Source organism: Lactuca saligna, chromosome 4 (assembly GCF_052625555.1).
Source record: "Lactuca saligna cultivar CGN05327 chromosome 4, ASM5262555v1, whole genome shotgun sequence".
NCBI classification, from domain to species: Eukaryota; Viridiplantae; Streptophyta; class Magnoliopsida; order Asterales; family Asteraceae; genus Lactuca; species Lactuca saligna.
The window spans coordinates 190,713,349-190,738,135 of NC_136420.1; the positions used below are offsets into that span (position 1 = coordinate 190,713,349).

Sequence of the window (24,787 nt, forward strand, 5' to 3'; positions counted from 1 at the left end):
ATTAGAAACATGAGCTCTGAACTGTCGCTCGATCGGGGTACCCACCGCCAGGGCCGGGCCTGTGTTCTACAATGATCCAACATAACCATCACAATTTTTTTTCATATATCTAAGGTTTTGTAATATATTTAATGACGTTTATTCCTCCAAACAGTCTAGCACTCTAGCTAGCGTTGTAAATGGATAATTACAAATTTAAGCAGAACAGTAAAAATGTTTTAACGGACATTGTTTTGGGAATAAGCACATCATATCCAATATTAAATCTCACAGCATATCTGTTTTTTCAAAGAAATTGTAAATATAATTATTTAGATGACCTTCCGTTGATGACCTCTATTGGCAACTTTTTCCTACCAATATTCAGTAGAATGATCTAAGCAACAGCTAAAAAATACTGAATGTCTTTAAGTACAGCTTAAAAGACATACTAAATGTTTGGGTTGTTTTATTTTAATATTTTGTAAATATTATTTATCGTTAAAAATAAATATCGGAGTATACTTTAATGAAAGCATTTGGATATGAAATACACTTTAATAATGAAAAGTACACACTTACATACCAAGAGCTAACACATATTCTCTCTACTTATGATATTTAAAAAAGTAAAACTGATCAATATCGATTGTTATTGAATGAGAAACTTGCTCATCATAATCAGTATTCCGTATATTATTATTTACGCGACCAAAAACGTAGCTTTGTCTTGAAAATTTTCGGGATAATGCCATAGTACTTGATTTTAGACACTATCACAAAAAATATTCATTGTATAGAAAACTTGCATACTATATGTTTAAAAATATTTTATATATTATCAACCATGCTTGATCAGCAATTTGCAATTTGGATGCTAAAAGGTCAAATTGTAGGCTACATCATTAATTAATGCAATCACAAACCAAATTGATAATCCTCTTTGCCTTTAAAACCACCAACACATTGAAGGAAAGAAATAAATTCATTTTGATAGATATCGAAATGGGTTTCACTAGTAATCTTGCGTTATCACTTTTCCTACTATCACTGTTTTTGGAAGGTTCGATGGGTCAATCAGGGTGCACGAATGTTCTCATTGGAATGGCTCCATGTCTAAACTATGTTACGGGAAGTTCCAAAACACCATCTTCTTCTTGTTGTTCATCTCTTGCAAATGTTGTTAAATCACAACCACAGTGCCTTTGCAATGCCCTTGATGGTAGCACTATGGCGTCACTAGGAATCAGTATCAACAAAACTATCGCATTAGCACTTCCAGCTTCATGCAATGTGAAGACCCCACCTGTTAGTCGATGTGGTGGTATGTATAATGTATTGATAGATTTGTATATATTCACATGTTTATCTTATTAATTGTTATAATGATATATTTGATACTATATATAATTAGGTGGAAATAATGCACCAGTGATGGCTCCAGTTAGATCTCCCGAACACTCACATGGTGAATACTTGAATGGACCTTCATCAGTCAGCATATTTTTCGAAGGTATGAGTTCATATGATGTTTATATATATTATGCTTATAACAAGATATATATAACTATAAAGCAAATCCAACGTGGTGAAATTAACTTTTGTACATGATATGTAAACAGGATCCAAACAAGTTATGTCAACCGGTGAAACATCTGATGCTGCTTGTTTACGTAAGTATATGCACCACATGGTCTTATCAAGTATTGTGGTTATGGTAGGTTTTCTACCTTGAAGGCTTGAAGTCTTGAGTCTACTATAAAAAAAATAAATGATGTGTGTTTGCAATTATGTGTTGTTTGTTGTTGTCTTTTCATGTTATCTATTAAGCATGTAATGTTGTTTTGAGTATTTGTAATCGATGTTTCTTCCACGAGTCTCCACTTGTATTGTATGGTGAAATTTGGTTCCCTTTTATAAAATTTGTGAGCAATTTCAAATTCGTCACGTGTTGTATCATTATTTCCCATTTCTTATCATTGTTTTGTTTTCTTCTATAAACCGTAAGAGCTCAACTTCACCTCATTTTTTGCAGTCTTTGTTCCTAAGATGAGACTTTTATGGGCTTTTCAACTCCTAATAAATTAAAATAAAAGGGAAAATTCTATATATATATCATTGCAAATTTTAAATATTACTTCAACATCCTTATATATTTTAATAGTACATCATTTGAAAACTGTAAAAATTACATCAATATCCAAAATCATATTTTAATTAAGATTATATATATCAATTGATTATTATTATTTTTTTTATCTAATATTCGAAATTATATATTAATTTACCAATTTACTTTTTCCTATTTTTTTTAACCGATAAATATAAATATATATAATCTACCCCTAAACTAATACTTACTATGACTCGATTTGAAAGGGACACTAGAAGCCCTTTGCGATTAATAAATATATATAATCTGATTCGTGTCTATTGATTTTGATAAAAGTCAAACATAGGATATTGCAATAAGGTTTTACAGATTAATTTTTGAATGAATTATGGTGCTTTTAAGGTTATGCAAACCGATTAAAATTAATTTAATCAAGATGATGTATGTTGTGACGAAGAAGATACGAAATTAAGCACTTTTGGAGTTGAAGAAGACAACACTGATGGAGATCAAATACGAACGGAAGGAGATGTCAATATTGAAGGTGCCTAGTGATTTAATTAGGAAATGGTAAATTGGTAAACTAATATATAATTTGAATTTTAGATAAAAAAAATTAATAAAAATTGATATAATCTTAATTAAAATATGATTTTGGATATTGATGTAATTTTTATAGTTTTAGAAAAATATGCACGTGATATTAAAAGTTTATAAAGATATTGAAGTAATATTTAGAGTTTGCAACGATATATATATATATATATATATATATATATATATATATATATATATATATATATATATATATATATATATATATATATATATATATATATAAAAGAAATAATTTTTTGTATGTTTATTAGTATAATCATAATACATCTTTATTGTTTAACAATGATATTGATACATTCTTTTTGTAATAATTTTAAAAAAAAAAAAAAGACCTAATATGGGTATTTATCTTTTTGTAAATAAATATATAAGTGTTTATTGTGATATATTTTACTTATTAATATTAATATACTAGTTTATAACCCGTAGAAACCACGGTTATAAAATTAATTAAACTTTTATAGTAAAAACTTAAAATTATTAATCAATTATTTTAAATAAATTATTTATTTAAAAGATATTTTTATTAGTTATGTGAAATTATAATCGTTGATTCAAATAAATATGTAAAATTAATTTTTAATATATATTAGACATTTTTTATTTGTGAATTAATGAAAATAATAATATAAAAGTCAAATTTAAAATAAAGAATAAATACATTGACAAATAACATCACATTAATAAGGAGGTCTAATAAATTTAAAATGGAAAACTAATAAATTGATAAATGACAAAACATTAATTAAGAGGTATAATATGATAACACATGACAAAACACTACTCTTTTATTAGTATAGGAAGAGGAAGATTTTACTATAATTTAAGCTTTAATTAAGGAACAAATCATGTATATACTTTTTTGACATACAAATTGAATTCAAACCCAAAACCTTTTGGGTTAAGGATAAATACAAAATCTTCTTTTTGATTCGCTGCCATACGAATTAATTCTTTTTGTTTGATAATTAAGGTGGAGTGTAGGAAATCGCGTATCTGATGCACGATTTATTCGAATGTACAAATAACTGATGCACGGTTTATGCATCAGCAGCTTGTAATTGACATCTTCACCACCTTTGTAGTACAACTCTTGTAATTCTTTGTAGCTGTCGTAAAATGCTTTAAATATCAAGCTTCTCCCCATACGTCAAAATTCATTTAAGATTATTTTGTCCGATATCTATACGTCAAAAATTTATGAAAAACACTTTAAATAAATAACTAAATAAATATCGTGACTATATTTGTCACCCTATATAACCAAAAGTTTATATATATATATATATATATATATATATATATATATATATATATATATATATATATATATATATATATATATATATATATATATATATATATATATATATATATATATATATATATAAAAGGTTGAGAATGGGGGAATTATTCTCAGCCATTCATTTAATCTAAGCATAAAAAGACATGGTGACAAACTTGTAAATATATAAATAACCTTCAATCTCAAATACGTAACTATAGAGAACTCGATAACAGTTCATTCATCATCAAAATTTCTCCTCCAACCTTCAACAATCATCCAGATTTCTTCAACTAAACCATCATCAATGTCATCTAGTGTTAATCAATTCACCGTTTAAGACAGATTCGCAACCCAAATTCTTCAATTTCATCGATTTGTTAAAGTTCATAACAGATTTGGAACTGGAATTTCCCATATTCGCAAATGATATCAGTTGGAATCGGAATTTCTTCGTTGTTCATGAAATTGGAATCGGAGTTCTGGACTCGTAGTCACCGTCGACATTGAAGGACTCAGAATCGGTACTCACAGGTTCCCAATCGGACTTTCGGAAATCAAAATCAAAATGAGAAGTCGATCATGATTGGTTTTGTACAAACAATCCTATGTGTGCATGCAACCCTAGAATTGGATCTATGTTTTCACTATTAGATACACCACATTATGAACACATAAAGGAACCCTAGTATGCTCTAGTATTTTCGAAATTCATATAGTAGATTAGATTACATACCTTTTGTTGTTATATTGCAATAACAACTCAAATCTTCAAACCCTAAGTCTTGAAAGCAAGTACCACAAGTGTAGTATCTCTAATGGCTCACAAACACCAAGAGCAAATGGAGAGACAATAGAGAGAGGGAGGAGGTATCGCCCCTAAGAACCCTTTAGGAAGGCATGGACAAATTCTTATGGCCTTAGGGGTCTTTATATAGGTGTATAGATTAGGGTTTCAGTCCTTATTCTTATCTAGTTGCTTGCCCACCAAGCAATCATAAGATAAGCCTTGAAAACCCTTATCCTTTGGACGATTTCAAGGATATCTTATCCCTTGAATTCGTCTAACCCATATCAAGGATAACCATTACCTTATTTTGTAACTATCACATAATTACAATTCAGCCCCTCTAGTTTAATTAATTACATTTGATAATAAAATTAATTCTTAATTAATTATTGACCAATATTAATTAAACAAATATGATTTCTCCTTTAATATATTATTCTTATAACATATTAATAAATAATAATAACCTTTTTCTCTATTATTTCTCCAGTCAAGTTGCTTTGGTGAAGACAACCCAAAAGAACCATGCACAATCGGGTCAAGTATTTACCTAATATGGTTATGGGCTTAGACACTAATCTAACAGTCTCCCACATGGATAAGTCTAGTAACCACAAATGTAAGTACAACTCGATTAGCAATCGTAGCTCTCAAAGACGCTGTCGAACTCTGATCTTATCAGTAACCTATCCTTTAGATAAGGGATCATATACTCCTCCATTCTAGATATCGTATAGACGTGAGACATGAATCGAAATCATTCTCTCAATCTATGTATTATTTCCCGATTTCTGATTTACGATGACTGACTAATTGAACAAATCAAATTAGCCCAAGCCCGGCCGAGCTTTTATGTTTGTCATCACTAAATCATCGAGGGGCCCACATATATCGCTTTTATCCCTCTTTGGGTAAAAGGAATGGATAAACTTCGACTCAATGCTTGCTTGCACTCACTCACCAAATCACACACAACAAGAAGTTTTATAACACCAAGTTACTGGTACGTTTACATATTATCAATGTGCAACCGATTCGCAAGATACAACTCACACATCTTGGTTTCAAGAATACAAGATATTATCATCTCACCAATCGCTCGTGACAAAATTCATGAAACAATCTAGGTGAGCGTGGGTTTAATCCAATGCTCAAAATCATATTCATAAGTACTCATGAACATTGCATCAAACCTTTGCTATGTCCAATACACTTTAGACAATCTACAAACTAATTCATGACAATCTTCTTTCATACCTACTTCCAACGTATGACCGACTGTAGACCGTTTGAATAATTCTATTATTCTTAATAAACTCAATTATTCTGGAAGTCAAAACATGCAAAGAGAAAAACAATGATAATACTTAATCTTATATGACCCCAAACTTGTGAGTATAAATAAAACACCTTTATTTAATCACCATATTGATTACTCATTATCCATTGTTTAACGTTTCAGATAATCAACTTTATAACTCGAATCATAACCACAATTGTCCCATGCTCCAAGCATGCACACTTTGGTTTCCTATGGTCCATACTTTGTGAAATAGATCAATTAAAACTTTTCAAATGAAACTCATTTCACAATCCCCAATCTTTATAATTAGTGTAAGAATACCAAATTCTTGCCACCTTTTAGAATATGTCAAATTCTAATATTCTATTCAGTGATTCTCTTGTGAAGTCACGGCACAAAATCACAAGGTACTGTGAAGTCACGACACAAATCTATCATAACTTCCTAAGCTCAAAATCTGATCTTTGAATCCATGCGATCGTAATCCATTTCTTCGTGATCAAACTCATCTTGCTCTTCCATCAAACTTCCTTTCTTTTTTCTCTAATCCTGCAAAACATTCAAATGTAATCTTATCACATTATGTATAAAGAATAAGAATTTAATGGAGTTAGATAGTGGATTTTATACTTGAAGTAGAGCCATACTTCTTGACTCTCTCATCTCTTAGACTCTTCAGGTCCTTTGGGCAGCTTCGTATCCATTTGCCCTTCTCTTGGCAGTAGAAACAGGTGGGTTCTTCTATAATGTCCATGGAAGCATGGTTGGTTCAATTACCAGACAAATATTCTCCATTACTTCACCAAATCATTTCTGATTCAGTAGCAATAAGCATATAAGTTAAGTCAATGAGGGTCGCGTCAAGATCCATCATATAATACTCTCTTTTGAACTTATCATATAATTTAGGGAGTGACTAAAGAACCCAGTCCACAACCAACTTATTGGGAAAAGACGCACCCAACATAATCAACCTATCAATGTGTGATTTCGTCTCTAGGACGTGAGCACACACGAGTTTACCATCTTCGTGTTCCATTGCCAATAGGGTTTCGGTGATCTTGAACCTTTCAAATCTTCGATCTTGTGGGTCGGGGAGAACAACGGGAGGAGGAGGAGGGAGTGAAATCAAGCTAGTCATCATTGATCCTTCACTTTGGAACAAGCTTTTACTTTCAACAGGAACACCTTTTCCTTGGGATTCGGGAAGACCACGGTTAGAGTCAGACATCTACAAAACGGGAGAAATTTCAAGTTAGTTGATTGAATCCTTAATGAAACACCCAAATGAGACATTAAGGCTAGGATCCAACAACATTATTTACACATTAGAAGAGGGATGTCGTTATCCAACATGCAAATAATTTGGAGGTAAGTGAATGACGATTCACTAATTGTTCACCATGAAAAAAAAAACATAAAGGCTTAAGTTTTAAATGTATTAAGAATTCCTAGATTTTCTTTAAGATTCATTGAACTTTTCAATGGCATGTTTAAATCTTGATATGCCCTTCTCGTTTGTGGCTGGGATGCCGAGGATCACAAAGTGGGTATGAATAACCATGCAAATATACACGGTGCCCTCATTGTTACAGTCACCTATTCGATGTGCTGGTAAACCACACACGCTCCATCGAAATATGACAAACAATAGTCACCCTTTGCTACCTTTGCTTAGAACCAATTAGTGTGCCGGTTAACCACATACGATCCACTAACTTCTTAGAAAGGGTGCAAAGTGCAATTTCATGGGATTGTATAAATTTCACTTTTACCTAAAGTAACTAGGATTGGGAATTAGCAAAATCGTTTAGTTACTTTACATAGATTCATTATATTTATTAATGAAGAGAGGATTGCCCCATCCTACCCGTTCGGCTAACAACCCTCCACCAATCAAGGAAGCGGTGGGTAAGAGTGGATACCCATTAAACGACCATTTTATAGGCCATAACCTTATACCCCCCCCCCCCCCCCTTATAGATCGGCTTCGTGAATGAGGCCTACTAACGGTAAGACTAACATTTTAGTTATACATATATAATATTAGACTTTTAATGTTATATATAGTATAAGGGTGTATTTTACACTTTTAAAATACTAGGTGGTTTAAATTTTATAAATTACACTTTTAATAAAATATAAAGCCTATCATTATGGATTTATTAACTCTCTTTTAATTATACACTTAATTAATTTAATAAAACCATAAGGGTGTAATTTGAACTCTTCAAAATTAGGGTTTTAGAATTTAACATTTTTCAAAATTAAACTTTTAATCAAACAATTTAAATTCCAAAACTTGAAGGCAAGTTTTTGAAACTTTTCAAAACAATTAGGTTTTAATCTCACTTTAAAATTTTCGAATTTAAGACTATTTAAATTAAAATTTTAAATATTAAAACTCTTGATTTAATAATTATCTTGAATTAAACTATTAATTTAAATTATTAAATCATAAGGGATTATCTAAATCATAAAGGATAATTACAAATTAAACAATTAATTTATCCTAATCCTTTTAATCCCTCTAAATTTCGAAAATCATGGGATAGGATAATTCAAAATCTTTAATTACCATATATAACCACTAAAGGATAATTACAAGATATGAGATAATCCAAATCCCTAAAATTCAGGATCTTATCTTGGGAAGGAAGCTAATTTCGAAAATCATAGGGTTTTGCAAACCCTAGATTTTGAAATCTTGAGGCATAAGGAAAGGATTTTAAAAACCCTTTCAAAATTTCGCAAATTAGGGTTTAGAAACCCTAATCTCGAAATTCTAGCCTCCTAGGGTTTATTGGCTATAAACCCTAATATGTCAAATTCATACAATTGTATAATACTAATTGAAAACAAGTTAACCAAAGGCTCTGATACCACTGATGGATTTTATACAAACAATCATATGTGTGCATGCAACCCTAGAATTGGATCTATGTTTTCACTATTAGATACACAACATTATGAACATATAAAGGAACCTTAGTATGCTCTAGTATTTTCGAAATTCATATAGTAGATTAGATTACATACCTTTTGTTGTTATATTGCAATAACAACTCAAATCTTCAAACCCTAAGTCTTGAAAGCAAGTACCACAAGTGTAGTACCTCTAATGGCTCACAAACACCAAGAGCAAATGGAGAGACAATAGAGAGAGGGAGGAGGTATGAAATCGGCCCTAAGAACCCTTTAGGAAGGCATGGACCAATTCTTATGGCCTTAGGGGTCTTTATATAGGTGTAGAGATTAAGGTTTCAGTCCTTATTCTTATCTAGTTGCTTGCCCACCAAGCAATCATAAGATAAGCGTTGAAAACCCTTATCCTTTATCCTTTGGACGATTTCAAGGATATCTTATCCCTTGAATTCGTCCAACCCATATCAAGGATAACCATTGCCCTATTTTGTAACTATCACATAATTACAATTCAACCCTTCTAGTTTAATTAATTACATTTGATCACAAAATTAATTCTTAATTAATTATTGACCAATATTGATTAAAAAAATATGATTTCTCCTTTAATATATTATTCTTATAACATATTAATAAATCATAATAACCTCTTTCTTTATTATTTCTCCAGTCAAGTTTCTTTGGTGAAAGCAACCCAAAAGGACCATGCACAATCGGGTCAAGTACTTACCAAATATGGTTACGGGCTTAGACACTAATCCAACAGATCAGACATAGGATGTCGCATCTGAAGTCGAAATCGGAAGTATATGATGATTTGGAATTGATAACGTGATGTTTTAAACATTTTAAAAATAGTTAACTTGTATGCACTTCAACTGTTTGATGAAATGCATAAACTAAATTACCACGTTATATTCGCTTATGAATATGTTTTCTCACCTGAATTAGTATATGATTATTAAAAACACAAAACAAATATGCAAGTCTGTATGTCATTCATATGTGAATAACATATAAAAATTATATATATTTGTGAAAATACCTTCTAATATTCATAAGTAAATATATTCATAAGTGAATATACCCTATAATATTCATATGTGAATATACTTTGTAATATTTACAAGTGAATTTACTATATAATATTCACATGTGATATATTATGTAATATTCACATATGAAAATATCATTTAATATTCATAAGTGAATATATCATCTAATTTTCATAGGTGAATATATTATGTTAATATTCGCAAGTGAATGTATCATCCAATATTTAAATATGAATATACTATGTTTATTACATGCTATATTCATAGATGAATGATACTTAAATTGTAAAAAAAAAAAATAATCAAACTTTTTACTCATAAGTGAATAACGAATGTAATGTAATAAAACCTAATGCATTTTTATTCACTTATGAATAACGATAGCTGAAAATATAAAAAAATATATATATATTTTATCTTAAAACTATACCAATATGGATGTCTATTTGTAGAGAATAAAAAATCGTAAATTTTGGTATATTTAAAATCATTTTTCGATAAAAATAGCTTCTTAAAAATTAAAAAAAAAATGAAAAAACTATGTTTTTGTATATATTAAGGTAACAATTAGCATAGTTTAAGGAAATATGTTTTGTTGGAAACACGTGTCTATTCATTTCTCATTTCCACTGGTACGACGGAGGCTTTTGCGGTAAAAATAAATGTGTGACTGAGAATGATTCCCCCATTCTCAACCTTTAGGTGGGTTCAATTGAGAAAATAAAAAAGGTTGAGAATGGAGGAATCATTCTCAGCCACTCATTTAATCTAAGCATAAAAGACATGGTGGCAAACTTGTAAATATGATAATAACTTTTAATCTTAAATACGTAACTGTATAGAAATTTTGATCGTTCGTCATCCAAATTTCTCCTCCAACCTTCAACAATTATCCAGATTTCTTCAGTTAAACCATCATCAACATCATCCGGTGTTAATCAATCATCAATCTTCGTCAATAACATGTTTATCAACACGATTCAACAGTTAACAACAAAAATTTATTTTTGGTTCTTTTAATCAAGCCTTCAATTCTGCTTGAATACGATCAAATCTTCAACATTTACAATTAATTATACTCCCAATGTTATTAGATCAACATCATCGATAATCAACAAAATATCCACTTCATATCATTTATTCAACATCGATTCTCAAATAAAACTTCAAAATTAAGGTTAGAAAAAGATCAAATTGTCTTTTTTTTTTTTTTGAAAATTTCATATAATTCTCTATCTATCTACTATTTTATAAGATTTAAATGGTCAAAGTATCATGTTTTTAACATTTTAAAAAAAGTTAAATCGTATGCACTCCAACTGTTTGATGAAATGCATAAACTAAATTACTACGTTATATTCATATATGAATATGTTTTCTTAACTGAATCCGTATATGATTATTAAAACAAAAAAACAAATATGCAAGTCTGTATGTTATTCATATGTGAATAACATATAAAAATTATATATATTTGTGAAAACACATTGTAATATTCATAAATGAATATATCATCTAATATTCACAAGTGAATATACTATGTAATATTAACATATGATATACCATGTAATATTCAGATATGAAAATATTATCTAATATTCATAAGTGAATATACCATCTAATATTCACAAGTGAATATAGGATGTAATATTCACAAGTGAATGCATCGTTTAATATTTAAATATGAATATACTATGTTTAGTATATGCTATATTTATATATGAATGATACTTCAATTGTAAATAAAATTAATCATAGTTTTTATTCATAAGTGAATAATGAAAATACTATAGTGAAAATCTGATTTATTTTTATTCACTTATGAATAACGCTAGCTGAAAATATAAAAAAAAATTAATTTTTTATTTTATCTTAAAACTATATCAATATGGATGTTTATTTGTAGAGACTAAAAAATCATGAATTTTGGTATATTTAAAAATCATTTTTCGATAAAAATAGCTTCTTAAAAATAAAAAAATAATAATAAAACTATGATTTTGTATATATTAAGATAATTCTTAGCATAGTTTAAGTAAACATATTTTGTTGGAAAACACATATCTATTCCTTTCTCATTTCCGCTGGTACGACAGAGACTTTTGCGGCAAAAATAAATGAGTAGCTGAGAATGATTCCCACATTCTCAACCTTTTTTTTCAATTGAACCCTCATATATATATATATATATATATATATATATATATATATATATATATATATATATATATATATATATATATATATATATATATATATATATATATATATATATATAACGTAAAATAAAAAATTTCCAAAAATTATTAGCTAATTAAAAAAAACATTATTATCAATAGTTGAAGAAAGAAGAAAGTTTATAATTATTAAAAAAACAGCAGGGGGTAGTGGGGTGATAAGTAAATGTCATTTCAAATTGAGATATAGGGAAAATGATTCTTGAGGGTAATTAACTTTTGCGTTTGTATTCATCTGGTTCTTTTTTTTTTTTTAATATACCATCAAACTTGTTGTTTGTGTTCACCATAACCATTTTGACCGGCTTTTGACCTGTGATAGTCGGTCAAAAGGTTATGGTGAACACAAACAACAAGTTCGATGGTATATTGAGTACAAAAAAAAGGAAATGGACCAAATGAGAACAAACTCAACATTTGGTTACCTTTCTGAGTCATTTTTCCCGAAAAGTTAAATGAAATTAAAGTTGCAAATTATCAAAGACTGCAACCTTCTTTGGCTATAACGTATATGAAGAGCATTTCAGAGGGGTAACTTCGTTAAAACATGGTCTATGCTATGCATACTGTGGTGAGCTGTCAACACCTTTCTTCAAAATGACATGATTGTGTATGAGAGCTATATTTATGAGCATAAACGTTTACCTCAAGGTATATTATGGTGATGTGTCTGCAAAACCAGCATGATATTGTACATATTGATGTTGTATCTCATCCCATGAATTCGATCTTAAAACTAATTAAACTCAAAAATCACAGCACGTGTGATTCCACTCGTTTGTATACTTATCTAGAATCCATGATACGATAAATCATTCGATTGGAAATGTAAATGTAGTCATGAAATGTGTCTGCTTAGTCAAGATTCCCCTAATAAATATTCAAGTGCATTACAAAGTTGTAAATGTATGAATAGTATTCTTTCGTGGGTTATGTTTTGAAGAGAAGCAAGAATGAATCTCATAAAATCATCAATATCAGTAGGAGTTGACGTGAGATTTGCGGTAAATAAGTAAAGGGAAAATGACTCAGGAGGGTAACCAACTGTTGAGTTTGTTCTTATTTGGTCTCTTTCCTTTTTTTGTACTCAGTATACCATTGAACTTGTTGTTTGTGTTCACCATAACCCTTTGACCGACTATCACAGGTCAAAAGTCGGTCAAAAGAGTTATGATGAATACAAACAACAAGTTCGATGGTATATTGAATACAAAAAAAGAACCAAATGAGTACAAACGTAAAAGTTAATTACCCTCAAGAGACATTTTCCCTAAAATTTAAAGCAATTAAAGAGGGGTTTTGACTTTTGAAAATGATTTTGAGATGGATAAATGGGGTGACAATAACAATATCTATTTTTGTCAAACTATGAGCCGTAAATTGGGCTAAAATCGCAGTCAAAGAAGACAATTCACAGCCGGAGGATAGTGGATGAGGTCTAGGCATCTCTTATTTTAGCTAATTTCTGAATAAACTATTTTTTTTACTATTTTTTAAAAAAGCAATTAACATTTCGATTAAATTTGTAAATTTCTAGCCGATCACCAATCACCATCGATCATAACCGCTTTTACAACCTATCGAATCCTATTTCTTTTTCTTTTTTATTGAGCATGAAAAGGAAAATTGTAATTTAATTCCTTCCGATAGCCACTTCACCTTGAAATTTTAATAATAATATAAAGAATTTATTTTATCAAATTTAGCGACTCTCTTCGAAATAAGGGAGCCTTTCTTGCTGAATTGATCTAGGCCTACCTCAAGAGCCTTCAAGTTAGACATAAAAGCTCCTTTCTTTCTTCATTTCTTTGTGGGTCATGTTAGACATACTCCAACTTCTCAAACACTTTCTTCAATTATACTAAATTTGTGGGTAAATTACACTAATAGTCCCTGGTGCACAAATCAGAAAACATGTTTAGTTTCTATTTTCAAAAATTAATTCGGATCGTCCATTGTTTGCTTAAAACTTGCACGTTTCATCCCTTAAATGCATTTTTGTTGCAAATGTCGTCCATGCCCCATTTGAAATGACTAAAATGCCCATGGATATTTATTTTTTAATTAATATAATATTATTTATTAATATTTATAACTTAAAAAAAACAACTCTCTCTAATCTCTATCTCTCTCAGTTACGTTGCAAAATACCACAAGTCCACAACCACCTTCGATCTCTCTCTCTCTCTCACACACACACACACACATTCTTCTTCAACACATATTCTTAGTTCCCCCAACCCATCTACCTCCTTCACTTCCAAACCCTCACACTATTATTACTGATCGGAGATAACATAGTAATAGAAAACACACATACATATGTGTCTGATGAGATATGAAGATAGATGGCAAGTGAGAGGGAAATGTAGCACGATACAGTGAGAGAAATAGACTGAACTCGATGAAAATGGTAGTTCCCTCCTTCTTCGTCCTTTTCAAATCCAAAAATTGAAAGTGATGAAGGTTTCGATTTTGATTTTAAGTTTCAAGTTCAGTTTGATTTTATTTCGATGGATTCGCCTTGGACCTGATTTCGATTGTTGTAAGATGTCATGAACTCGTGAAAGATTAAAATTGGTAGCTTCGATGGTCATTGGGGAAAGAGAAGGGGAATGGGTTTGTGGTGACAGGTGATGGTGCCAAAGGAGTTAGTGCTCATGCTGATATGTGGTGATGCCGGAGGAGCTGCAGGTTTCCGACAGTTGTGACGACTCCAACGAGGGATTTAGGTGTAGACCGATGGCCATATCGGTGGCTTCAGGACTACCATCAATGACAAAACCCTGGATTTCCTCAAACCATTCTTCTCATGTCCTGATCTCCACACCCTCCTCATCCGATCATTGCATCACAAATAGAGCTCGGTGGGTTGCGATGGTAGCCTAGTTACTTCACCTGAAAATCGAACCTATGGAGTGACTGATTCACCAGATTCTGATGTTATTCTCTGGAACTCAGAAAAGAAAGTAAGAGAAAGAGTAGATGCGGTTGGTGTCGCCAAAAAAAAGAAGAGGAGAAGGAGCTTCTTTGGTGTTTGTCGAGAGTGAATGAGACAAAGGGAAGGAAACCGAGGAAAGGGAAAGGGAAGGGTGGGTCGGTGCATATATATATATATATATATATATATATATATATATATATATATATATATATATATAATGAAAATTTTAAAAAGAAATTATTAAGGGCAAAATCATCTTTTTATGTCTGGAGGGATGAGGTGTGTAACTTTTAACCAAACGAGGGACTGTCTGAGTTGATTTTTAAAAATAGGGACTAAACACGCTTTCTGGCATATGCATGAGGGACGATTGGTGTAATTTACCCTAAATTTATTTTCAAAAATATTGGCTAAAAAAACACATTATTTTTCACAAAAACACCCTATTTGATTTTTAAGGTTTTTTTAATGGTTGAATTTGCATTGTTCTGAAAAAATAAATTATACCCCTTCCGTTCCAAAATTATAATCCATCTTTCCTTTTTGGTTCGTCCCAAAATAATAATCCATTTCTAAAAATAAATAACATTTTTACCAAAATACCTCCTCATCATTACTTAACCAACTAAGCATTTAATGGAACATTAAATGCAAAGTAAGGACAAAACTGTCATTTTATTATATAAAGTTAGTGGTAATTAATGTTTTTCTTAATTTATGTGTTTTTTGTCCGTGGACAATAATATTAAGACGGAATGAATAATAGTTTATTATAAGTTGATTTTAAAGGTGTCAATTTAGCAATAATATATATATATATATATATATATATATATATATATATATACATACATACATATATATATATATATATATATATATATATATATATATATATATATATATATATACTAATAAAAGAGTAGTTCTTTTGCTATGTGTCATCATGGTAGACATTGTAATTAATATCATGACACTTGTCAATCTATTGATTCTCCATTTCAAATTTTAAATTTCAAAATTTAAATCTCATTTTAATTACATTAAATAAATAACATTAAAATACAAATAAAATAAAATTTATACAAATTATAATAAAATAAAATTTATACAAATTATAAGATGATATATTTTACGTATTTATTTGAATCAACGAATATAATTTTATATATAAATAAAAATATCTCTTAATTAATAAGGTCTTTAAAATTATTAATTAATAGTTTCTTGAATTTTTACTTTAAAAGTTTAATTAAATTTCTAACCGTGGTTCACACGGGTTATAAACTTATATATATATATATATATATATATATATATATATATATATATATATATATATATATATATATATATATATATATATATATATATATATATATGGGAAAAGTGAATATACCCTTAAGGGTATATAAGCTTAGGTACCCAAACCCCTAATAATACGTCGTTTTGTTTTATATATTTATTATAATGTTCTTAAATTTCAACCCCTAACTTGATTTTCCTTTTAAAATTTTCGAAATTTCACTATTATTTTTCTCTTACATCACATTTTTATACCGAACGTCTACTAGGCTATATAAATTATAGTTTAAAATGAAAAGAAGATAGAGGTAAAATTTATAAAAATATTGAAATTAAATCAAGTTAGAAGTTGAATTAGAATAACATTGGACAATTACAATCTGTATATATGATACAAAACGATGTAATATGATGAGTTTGGGTACCTAGGTTTATATACCTTGAAGGGTATATTCACTTTTCCATATATATATATATATATATATATATATATATATATATATATATATATATATATATATATATATATATATATATATATATATATATATATATATATATATATATATAGGTTCAGGTTCATTTGAGACCATTCTAATTTTGTGAGACCGTGAGACCAAATCTAAAAATAATTTTAAAATGCAAAATAAATGAAAAAATCCAAAAATTCTTTTTTTAAATATTATTTTCGGAACTTGAATTAACTAAAAAAATAAAAAATAAATAAAAAAATAAAAAAAATTCCGTTTTTTTTTTTTGAAAAATACGTGAAATATTCTAAATAGAATATTATACTGACATATTCTAAAAAATAATTTTAAAATGCAAAATAAATGGAAAAATCTAAAATTCTTTTTTTAAATATTATTTTCGGAACTTGAATTAACTAAAAAAAAAAAAAAATTCTATTTTTTTGAAAAATACGTGAAATATTGTAAATAGAATATTACACTGTACATATTCTAAAAATAATTTTAAAATGCAAAATAAATGGAAAAATCAAAAAATTCTTTTTTTAAATATTATTTTCGGAACATGAATTAACTAAAAATAAATAAATAAAAAATAAAAAAATGCGTCTCACGGTCTCACAAAATATAGGTGGTCTCAAATGAACCTAACCCTATATATATATATATATATATATATATATATATATATATATATATATATATATATATATATATATATATAATGTCTAAAGGTATCAATTTAGCAACACCTGTGAAAAGGATGTTTAAGGTCACCAAATATAATAAAGTCGGCATTAAAGTCACCAAATGTAATAAAGTCACTCGGGTGTGAATTCATGAGCATGACTAATTGATTCCATAGCTCTTTTTTCCTCTGTCGTTCTTATGGCGCATACACATTAATTAATTACAAAAAAATCTTCCAATTCAACAAAATCTGCTAACCTTCAACAATGACATAATTATCCATAAACAAAACTTTATTTATTTTATTTCTTTAAATCGTTGGATCCCAAACTGTAAGAATCCCATCTGACCTTTGATGTGTACAAATACATACAAAACTCTATTTTCTTTTTATCATAAGAGACGCAATGGAATGCCAAAATACTCCAAACTAGTAATTTAGATGCAAATATAGTTTATTTATCATAAGCGACACAATAGAATGCTACAATAGTACAAACTAGTAATTTAAAAGAAAATGTAGTCTAGACCCATGATTTATAAACTCCAAGCCAAAACTTATGAATAAAACTTTTATAGATTGCAAATGTCATTATCAATTGATCTTTCTTTCATTGGTCTTGTCATAATTTTTTTTATCAAATAACAAATTGTTGTGTAAAAAGTAGTTAAATCAATAATACATAAGGACGTCCGTGTTGAGCTTTTGATCATTTTTAAATAACTAAACACTAAAATAATTCTTATCACCTTGTTATGTTTTGTTAAATACATTTCTCATAGCGAATAAACTCAATATCCAGAATAGTTATTGTTACTCTTTTAAATATTTTAAATTATTGTTACTCTTTTAAATATTTAAATATTTTTCCTAATAAGCATTTTAAAGTTCAAAATTCTTTAACAAAAAAAGAAACTATTTACAAGGATATTCTTAAAAAAAGTTAAATTAAGAATTGATCAATAATCTTAAGTTTTTAATCCGTTTATCAAATTAAACAATAACGAGGACTCACTCAACCGGCATATTCTCTACTTCTTCCCTCACTGAATCAAACAAAACCGTCGACAAATAACGCTCCCCAAAGCTCGGAAAAATCACCTGCTCATTTTATAAACAATTAAATTCAAGAAAAAAAAAACGTTACCTTATTTTTGAAAAATAAAGAAACACATCTTGAAATGGCAAATTGAAAAACATTAATGATTATCTTACAACAATGAGCTTTCCGGCATATTCCGGCCGTTTCCCTATTCTGATTGCCGCCGCCGCTGCCGCCCCGGATGAAATTCCGACCTACCGGAGTCGCAGACATTAAATGAAAATATATTGTTATTTCTTGAAGTACAAAAAAAAAACGATTTGAAGGAATAAATTTGTAATATTCTTTATGAACATACCAATAAACCTTCTTTTAGTGCAAGAAGTTTAGCGGTTTCAATTGCTTCTTCACTAGATATCTGAAAAAAATCCAAACGCACGAGATAACAAGTATAATTTTAGCAATGTCGTCTGAATAACAAGCAATTTTTAGAAATACAATGTCGTAATAAGAAATAATAGAACAATATGATCGGGTAGATTTGTCAAAGTACAATGTTGAATTTAAAAAAAAAAAAAAAGTTAAATAAACAAAAGTGCACTATTTCTTGCATTTAGCCATATAAACAAGTTACATGCTCACCATTATAACTTCATCAAGAATGCTAACATCCAAAACATCAGGAATAACACCAGCACCAATTCCTTGGATCTTATGAGGTCCTAAAACACATAATAAACACCATTTATAACACATTCAAATATCATAAAAGGCGAATGTAGTTAAAAAAAAAAACTCTTACCAGGTTTTCCACCATTTAGAATAGCACTTTCGGCTGGCTCTACACCATAGACCTAAATTCAAATCATGCCACGTCAGATAAACAATAAAGTTACTTTTGTTACATCAGACTAGACTGAATGGGACATGACTTGATTAGACCGGACAAGACTAACATTCATCTGTCCTACATATAAAATATAATTTTTGTCTTATTGACATCAGTCTGGTTCTAGTCCAACTGTTCACCTTTATGTTGACATTTTTCTCCTTAAGAAACTTCCCGACACCCGTCACAGTACCACCCGTCCCTACGCCGGAAACAAAAGCATCAACTTTCCCTTTAGACCCGTCCCATATCTCCGGGCCCGTTGTTTCATAATGAATCTACAAAGTTACATTTCCACATAAAAAGTCAAAAATACCCTTTTCTAGATATCATAAGAAATTTCTTTTTTAACCTTTGGGTTTGCAGGGTTGTCAAATTGCTTAAGGAAGTAGCTATTGGGTGTTTTCGCTACTATTTCTTCCACTTTTTGAAAAAAATCCTCGATGCCTTTGGATGCATCCATGATGCGTAATTCAGCTCCAAAAGCTCGCATAACAATTCTTCTTTCGATGCTGTATGTTGATGGCATTGCTATGATAAGTTTGTAACCTCGAGTTGCTGCAATGAAGGCCAACCCTATCCCTGTATTGCCACTTGTCGCCTCCACAAGAACAGTCTTTATAAACAAGAAAACATTAATCGGCTTATTAACAATTTAATCAAGATTAACTTGCATAAAAAGGTAAAAGTATGTTCATATAATCACATGTAACCTTTCCAGGGGTAATCAGACCCTTCTCTTCTGCGTCTTTTATCATACTAAGTGCAATCCTATTTGTTCAAGTTTAAAGAATGAAGAATGATCAAATCAAAACAAATAACAGAAAGCTATGGAGTCAACGAAAAGAAAGGAAATTGACCTGTCTTTTACACTGGAACAGGGTTCCATGGTTTCTAATTTCGCAGCGATACGAGCACCACAACCATCCACGATCTTGTTAAGATAAACCATTGGGGTGTTTCCTATTAACTGCAGGGATTAAAACGATTGAAGTGATTCGATTTAATGGAAATTAAATGAGTAAGATTTATAAGGAATTGGTTTACTTCGGTTACATCTTCTGCAATTCCGATGGCTTCCATGTTTCTTTGAGGTTACTGAATGATGATCAGAGGAAAGAAGTTAGCAAATTCGATCAACAACACAGAAATGTCATAGATAATCAAATAGCTAAACAGAAAGTCCAGAAATTTATCATGTTCGAGAGAAAATAGAGCATCAAAACAATTTCGATCAAAAAACCACAATAATCGGTAGCCAAAACAACATATAAGAATACCAGAATCGAAAAATCCCAATCTTTCCTATAGAATTTACCCAGAGTTCTAAAGAAAATCAACACAAGTCAAAGTGAACACGTCGAACAATCCATACCTAAAGAAAAATCAGTTCCTTTGTGGTATTTAATCAATGGATTACACGTTTACAGTCGAGAATGAGTCGAAAACTAAGTAAAACATAGTACCTTTTAAATTTTATGAGAATATTGTTGGACAAAAGCAACAGAGATAGGTAGAAAGCTAGAAATGGGATTGACTTTATCTGGCTTTTGAAGCGCGTGACTCCAAAATCTTGGACTGAATCTTTGATTATAAAAATGATGGCCGGTAGCCGGAGGACCAGTACCAGTCCGGCCGGAAAGCATGAATGGATCTTGAACCGGTTTTTGACCGAGAGGTCAAAATGACCAAAAGATAAAGGGCGACGAACGAAAGGATACGATGATAATCGTCTGCCGATGGTTCCAAAATTCTGATCCAAAAGTAATTGTACGAATTAGATGGTTTTTTTGTCCTGTTTATAAATGACCAAACAATTTTAAGATAAGATAAAAGATTGAAGTCATCATATTGATTCTTTAGGTGAGTGACAGAAATATATGGGGTCAATAGGCTTCCCTCAAATTTGTATAATAAAATTGCAAGAATGTTCTATGTTTAAAATTGATAATTAGGAAAATGATTTAGGAGAGTCACCGTCTTTTATTCGTGTTTACATATTGACAACTTCTTATTTTTTGTACATAATAAAACAACTAACTTCATCTTATTGATTCTCTAGGTGAGTGACAGAATTATATGGGGTTAATAGGCTTCCCTCAAATTTGTATGACAAAATTGCAAGAATGTTCCATGTTTAAAATTGATAATTGGGAAAATGATTTAGGAGGGTCACTATCTTTTATCCGTGTTTACATATTGACAACTTCTTATTTTTTGTACATAATAAAGCAACTAATTGTTTTAACTGTTTAAATTACACAAATATTACCGACTAATATATGTTTTAACCGGTAACTCAAAGGGAAAATGACTTAGGAGGGTAACTACCTTTTATCCGTGTTCACATATTGGCAACTTCTTATTTTTTGTACATAAGAAAGCAACTAATTTGTTTTAACTGTGTAACATCCCAAAAATCATGACCAAAAATTTCGTTTTTAATTTAATACTAAAACCATAATTGTCAAACCATTAAGATAATACTCCAGCATCGGGCCTCGCCTGACATCAGGCCCCGCCTGATATCGAGCCCTGCTCGGTAACATATATGTCTCTCTTAGGCCCCGCCTGTCTCCAGGCCCCGCCCGTTAAACACATACAATCATGTAACATGCTAACACATAAAGAAACATACTCTCCTGTATCCCTGTCCTAAGAAACATACTCTGCTAATAATGAGATACAAAACTTCGTCCGTACTCAGCTAGTTCCCGCCAGGGCTTCAGCAGTGCAAGGTGAGTTTCCTCACTGTGTGAATGGGTCTAAGGCCACAATGCCAGCCCATATAGTCTATGAGTAGGAAGACCCGGGGGTTAGCCTTAGGCATTGTATGCTAGTATGTTATTCCAGACCAAGGTATGATGTCGGGCGGGTGCCCGAGGAATGTTTGCATGTTAGATTATACTTGTTGTCTGTGTGGTACTTGTATGTGCCTGGTAAAGAAGTGATTGTAGGCGAGGTTCTATATCCCATCACTAGCTGAGTACGAACGATGTTCCGTATCTCATTATTAGTAGAGTATGTTTCTTAGGACAGGGATACAGTAGAGTATGTTTCTTTATGTGTCAGCATGTTATATGATTGTATGTGTTTAGCGGGCGGGGCCTAAGAGAGACAAATATGTATATCGAGCGGGGCTCGATGCCAGGCGGGGCCCAATGCCGGAGTATTAAATTAATGGTTTGACAATTATAGTTTTAGTATTAAATTAAAAACGAAATTTTTAGTCATGATTTTTGGGATGTTACACAGTTAAAACAAGTTAGTTGCTTTCTTATATACAAAAAATAAGAAGTTGCCAATATGTGAACACGGATAAGAGGTAGTTACCCTCCTAAGTCATTTTCCCTTTGAGTTACCGGTTAAAACAGGTATTAGCCGGTAATATTTGCGTAATTTAAACAGTTAAAACAAGTTAGTTGCTTTATTATGTACAAAAAAGAAGAAGTTGCTATATGTGAACACGGATAAGAGGTCGTTACCCTCCTAAGTCACTTTCCCTTGATAATTTGGCCCAAACAAGTTTTAACTAGCACCGGTGGTCCAAAAGTTTTCATTTTGTGGTAGTTTTGGTCCAAAATAGTTTAAAAACTCTTAAAATGATGGATTTGACCCTTTCCATTTGTTTTTTTTTTTTATTTAGTTATTTTCTAACTACAAAAATAAAAGAAAATCTCTCTCTCTCTCTCTCTCTCTCTCTCTCTATACACCTTTAAACTCCAATGTCCTCTGCAACCATCATAACTACCACCGCCGCCATCAACACCGGCCGGAAATTTCAGTGGTCGACAAATTTATATATTTCTAGTGAGATATGATTTTCCGATGAGCAAAAAATTAAACATGAGTCTCAAATTTGATTTCCGACGAGAAAAAATTGTAGGTAGGTGTGACAACCGTCAAATTCTGGTCAATTCAAAGTCAAATAAAGTCAACAAGTCAAACCGGTCAGCTCAACTAACCCTTGTGTACTAGGACTTACGTTCAGTATTTACTAAACAACTCGCTATTCTGATAAGAAATCATAAATCGAAAAGTACGTACAACTAGATCTCTTTAACCTAAAAACTGTGGTACGTGGCGGCCCAAACCGATAAAACAATGTTGTATACTCATCGGGAGTGTGTAAGATCCTTAAACAAGGCTTAACAGGGTTCACGAACCATGCATTGCGATGCCGGACACTCACAACTATCCCACATGGAACCTCTCTCAATCGTTTTCACTCTATCTCTCTCTATGTCAAACCTCTCCCAAATCTCTCCAAGTATGCGAAATCTCTCTGTATTAGAAATCTCTCCAAGAATGTCAAATCTCTCCCAAATCCCTCTAAGTATGTGAAATCTCTCTCAAATATCTCTTTGTATGAGAAATCTCTCCAAGAATGTCAAATCTCTTCCAAATCTCTCCAAGTATGTGAAATCTCTCTCAAATATCTCTCTGTATGAGAAATCTCTCCAAGAATGTCAAATCTCTCCCAAATCTCTCCAAGTATGTGAAAACTCTCGCAAATATCTCTTTGTATGAGAAATCTCTCCAAGAATGTCAAATCTCTCCCAAATCTCTCCAAGTGTGAGAAATCTCTCCCAAACCTCTCTCAAAAGTTTCCCGTAACTTTTTGGAATCATTCGGGTCATTCCGACCCTTAACCGGGTCAAAAACGGCTCAAAACGGGGCGAAAACGAGAAAAATAGGCTTTAGGAACCGAAACCAAGAAGAGAGGCTTCTTAGGCGAGGACCGAGCCTCTGTTGGCTGTGGCACGAGAGGATCGAGCCTCTGTTGGCTGTGGCACGCGAGGACCGAGCCTCTGTTGGCTGTTTCACGCGAGGACCGAGCCTCTGCCTCTGTTCGCTTCTCGCACTCTCTGTTCGCCTTCCGCCTCTCTGTCACTTCCTCTCCTCTCTGTCTCTATCCGCCTCTCGGTCTCTGCTCTCTCTTCCCGCCTCTCGGTCTCTGCTCTCTCTTCTCTTCTCTCGGTCTCTCTTCTCCTCTCTCGGTTCCCTCTCTCTCTCTCTCCTTTCTCCCCTCTCGGTTCCTACTCTCCCTCTTCTTCCCTCTCGGTTTCTGCCTCCCTCTCTCCGGTTCAGCATCAGAAGACCGAACCTCAGCCAGAATTCGGAAATTTGTCACTTTTAGC

The 24,787-nt window shown here is 31.0% G+C and overlaps 2 protein-coding genes across 4 annotated transcripts; one reads left to right on the forward strand and one right to left on the reverse strand.

Moving 5' to 3' along the window:
• The first annotated feature begins 950 nt into the window (after positions 1-950).
• Positions 951-1,921, forward strand: LOC145038984 (non-specific lipid transfer protein GPI-anchored 26-like). Its single transcript, XM_078987161.1, has 3 exons — positions 951-1,303; positions 1,394-1,492; positions 1,602-1,921. The coding sequence occupies exons 1-3, from the start codon at positions 985-987 to the stop codon at positions 1,712-1,714; spliced, it is 531 nt and encodes a 176-aa protein (XP_078843287.1). The 5' UTR covers positions 951-984; the 3' UTR covers positions 1,715-1,921.
• Positions 1,922-18,645: 16,724 nt separating this feature from the next.
• LOC145043191 (cysteine synthase-like) lies at positions 18,646-21,416 on the reverse strand. 3 transcript variants are annotated; one of them, XM_078991762.1, is made up of 11 exons: positions 21,113-21,414; positions 20,694-20,744; positions 20,507-20,616; positions 20,360-20,417; positions 19,999-20,262; positions 19,787-19,924; positions 19,560-19,611; positions 19,400-19,479; positions 19,116-19,175; positions 18,931-19,011; positions 18,646-18,816 (listed from the first exon to the last, which is right to left on the reverse strand). In XM_078991762.1, the coding sequence occupies exons 2-11, from the start codon at positions 20,727-20,729 to the stop codon at positions 18,727-18,729; spliced, it is 969 nt and encodes a 322-aa protein (XP_078847888.1). In that variant the 5' UTR covers positions 20,730-20,744; positions 21,113-21,414; the 3' UTR covers positions 18,646-18,726. The 3 variants fall into 3 exon arrangements, 2 of the variants coding, with proteins under 2 accessions (XP_078847888.1, XP_078847890.1); XM_078991764.1 differs by having other exon boundaries at positions 21,022-21,414; XR_013680917.1 differs by having other exon boundaries at positions 18,759-18,816; positions 19,116-19,186; positions 21,113-21,416.
• Positions 21,417-24,787: the final 3,371 nt, after the last annotated feature.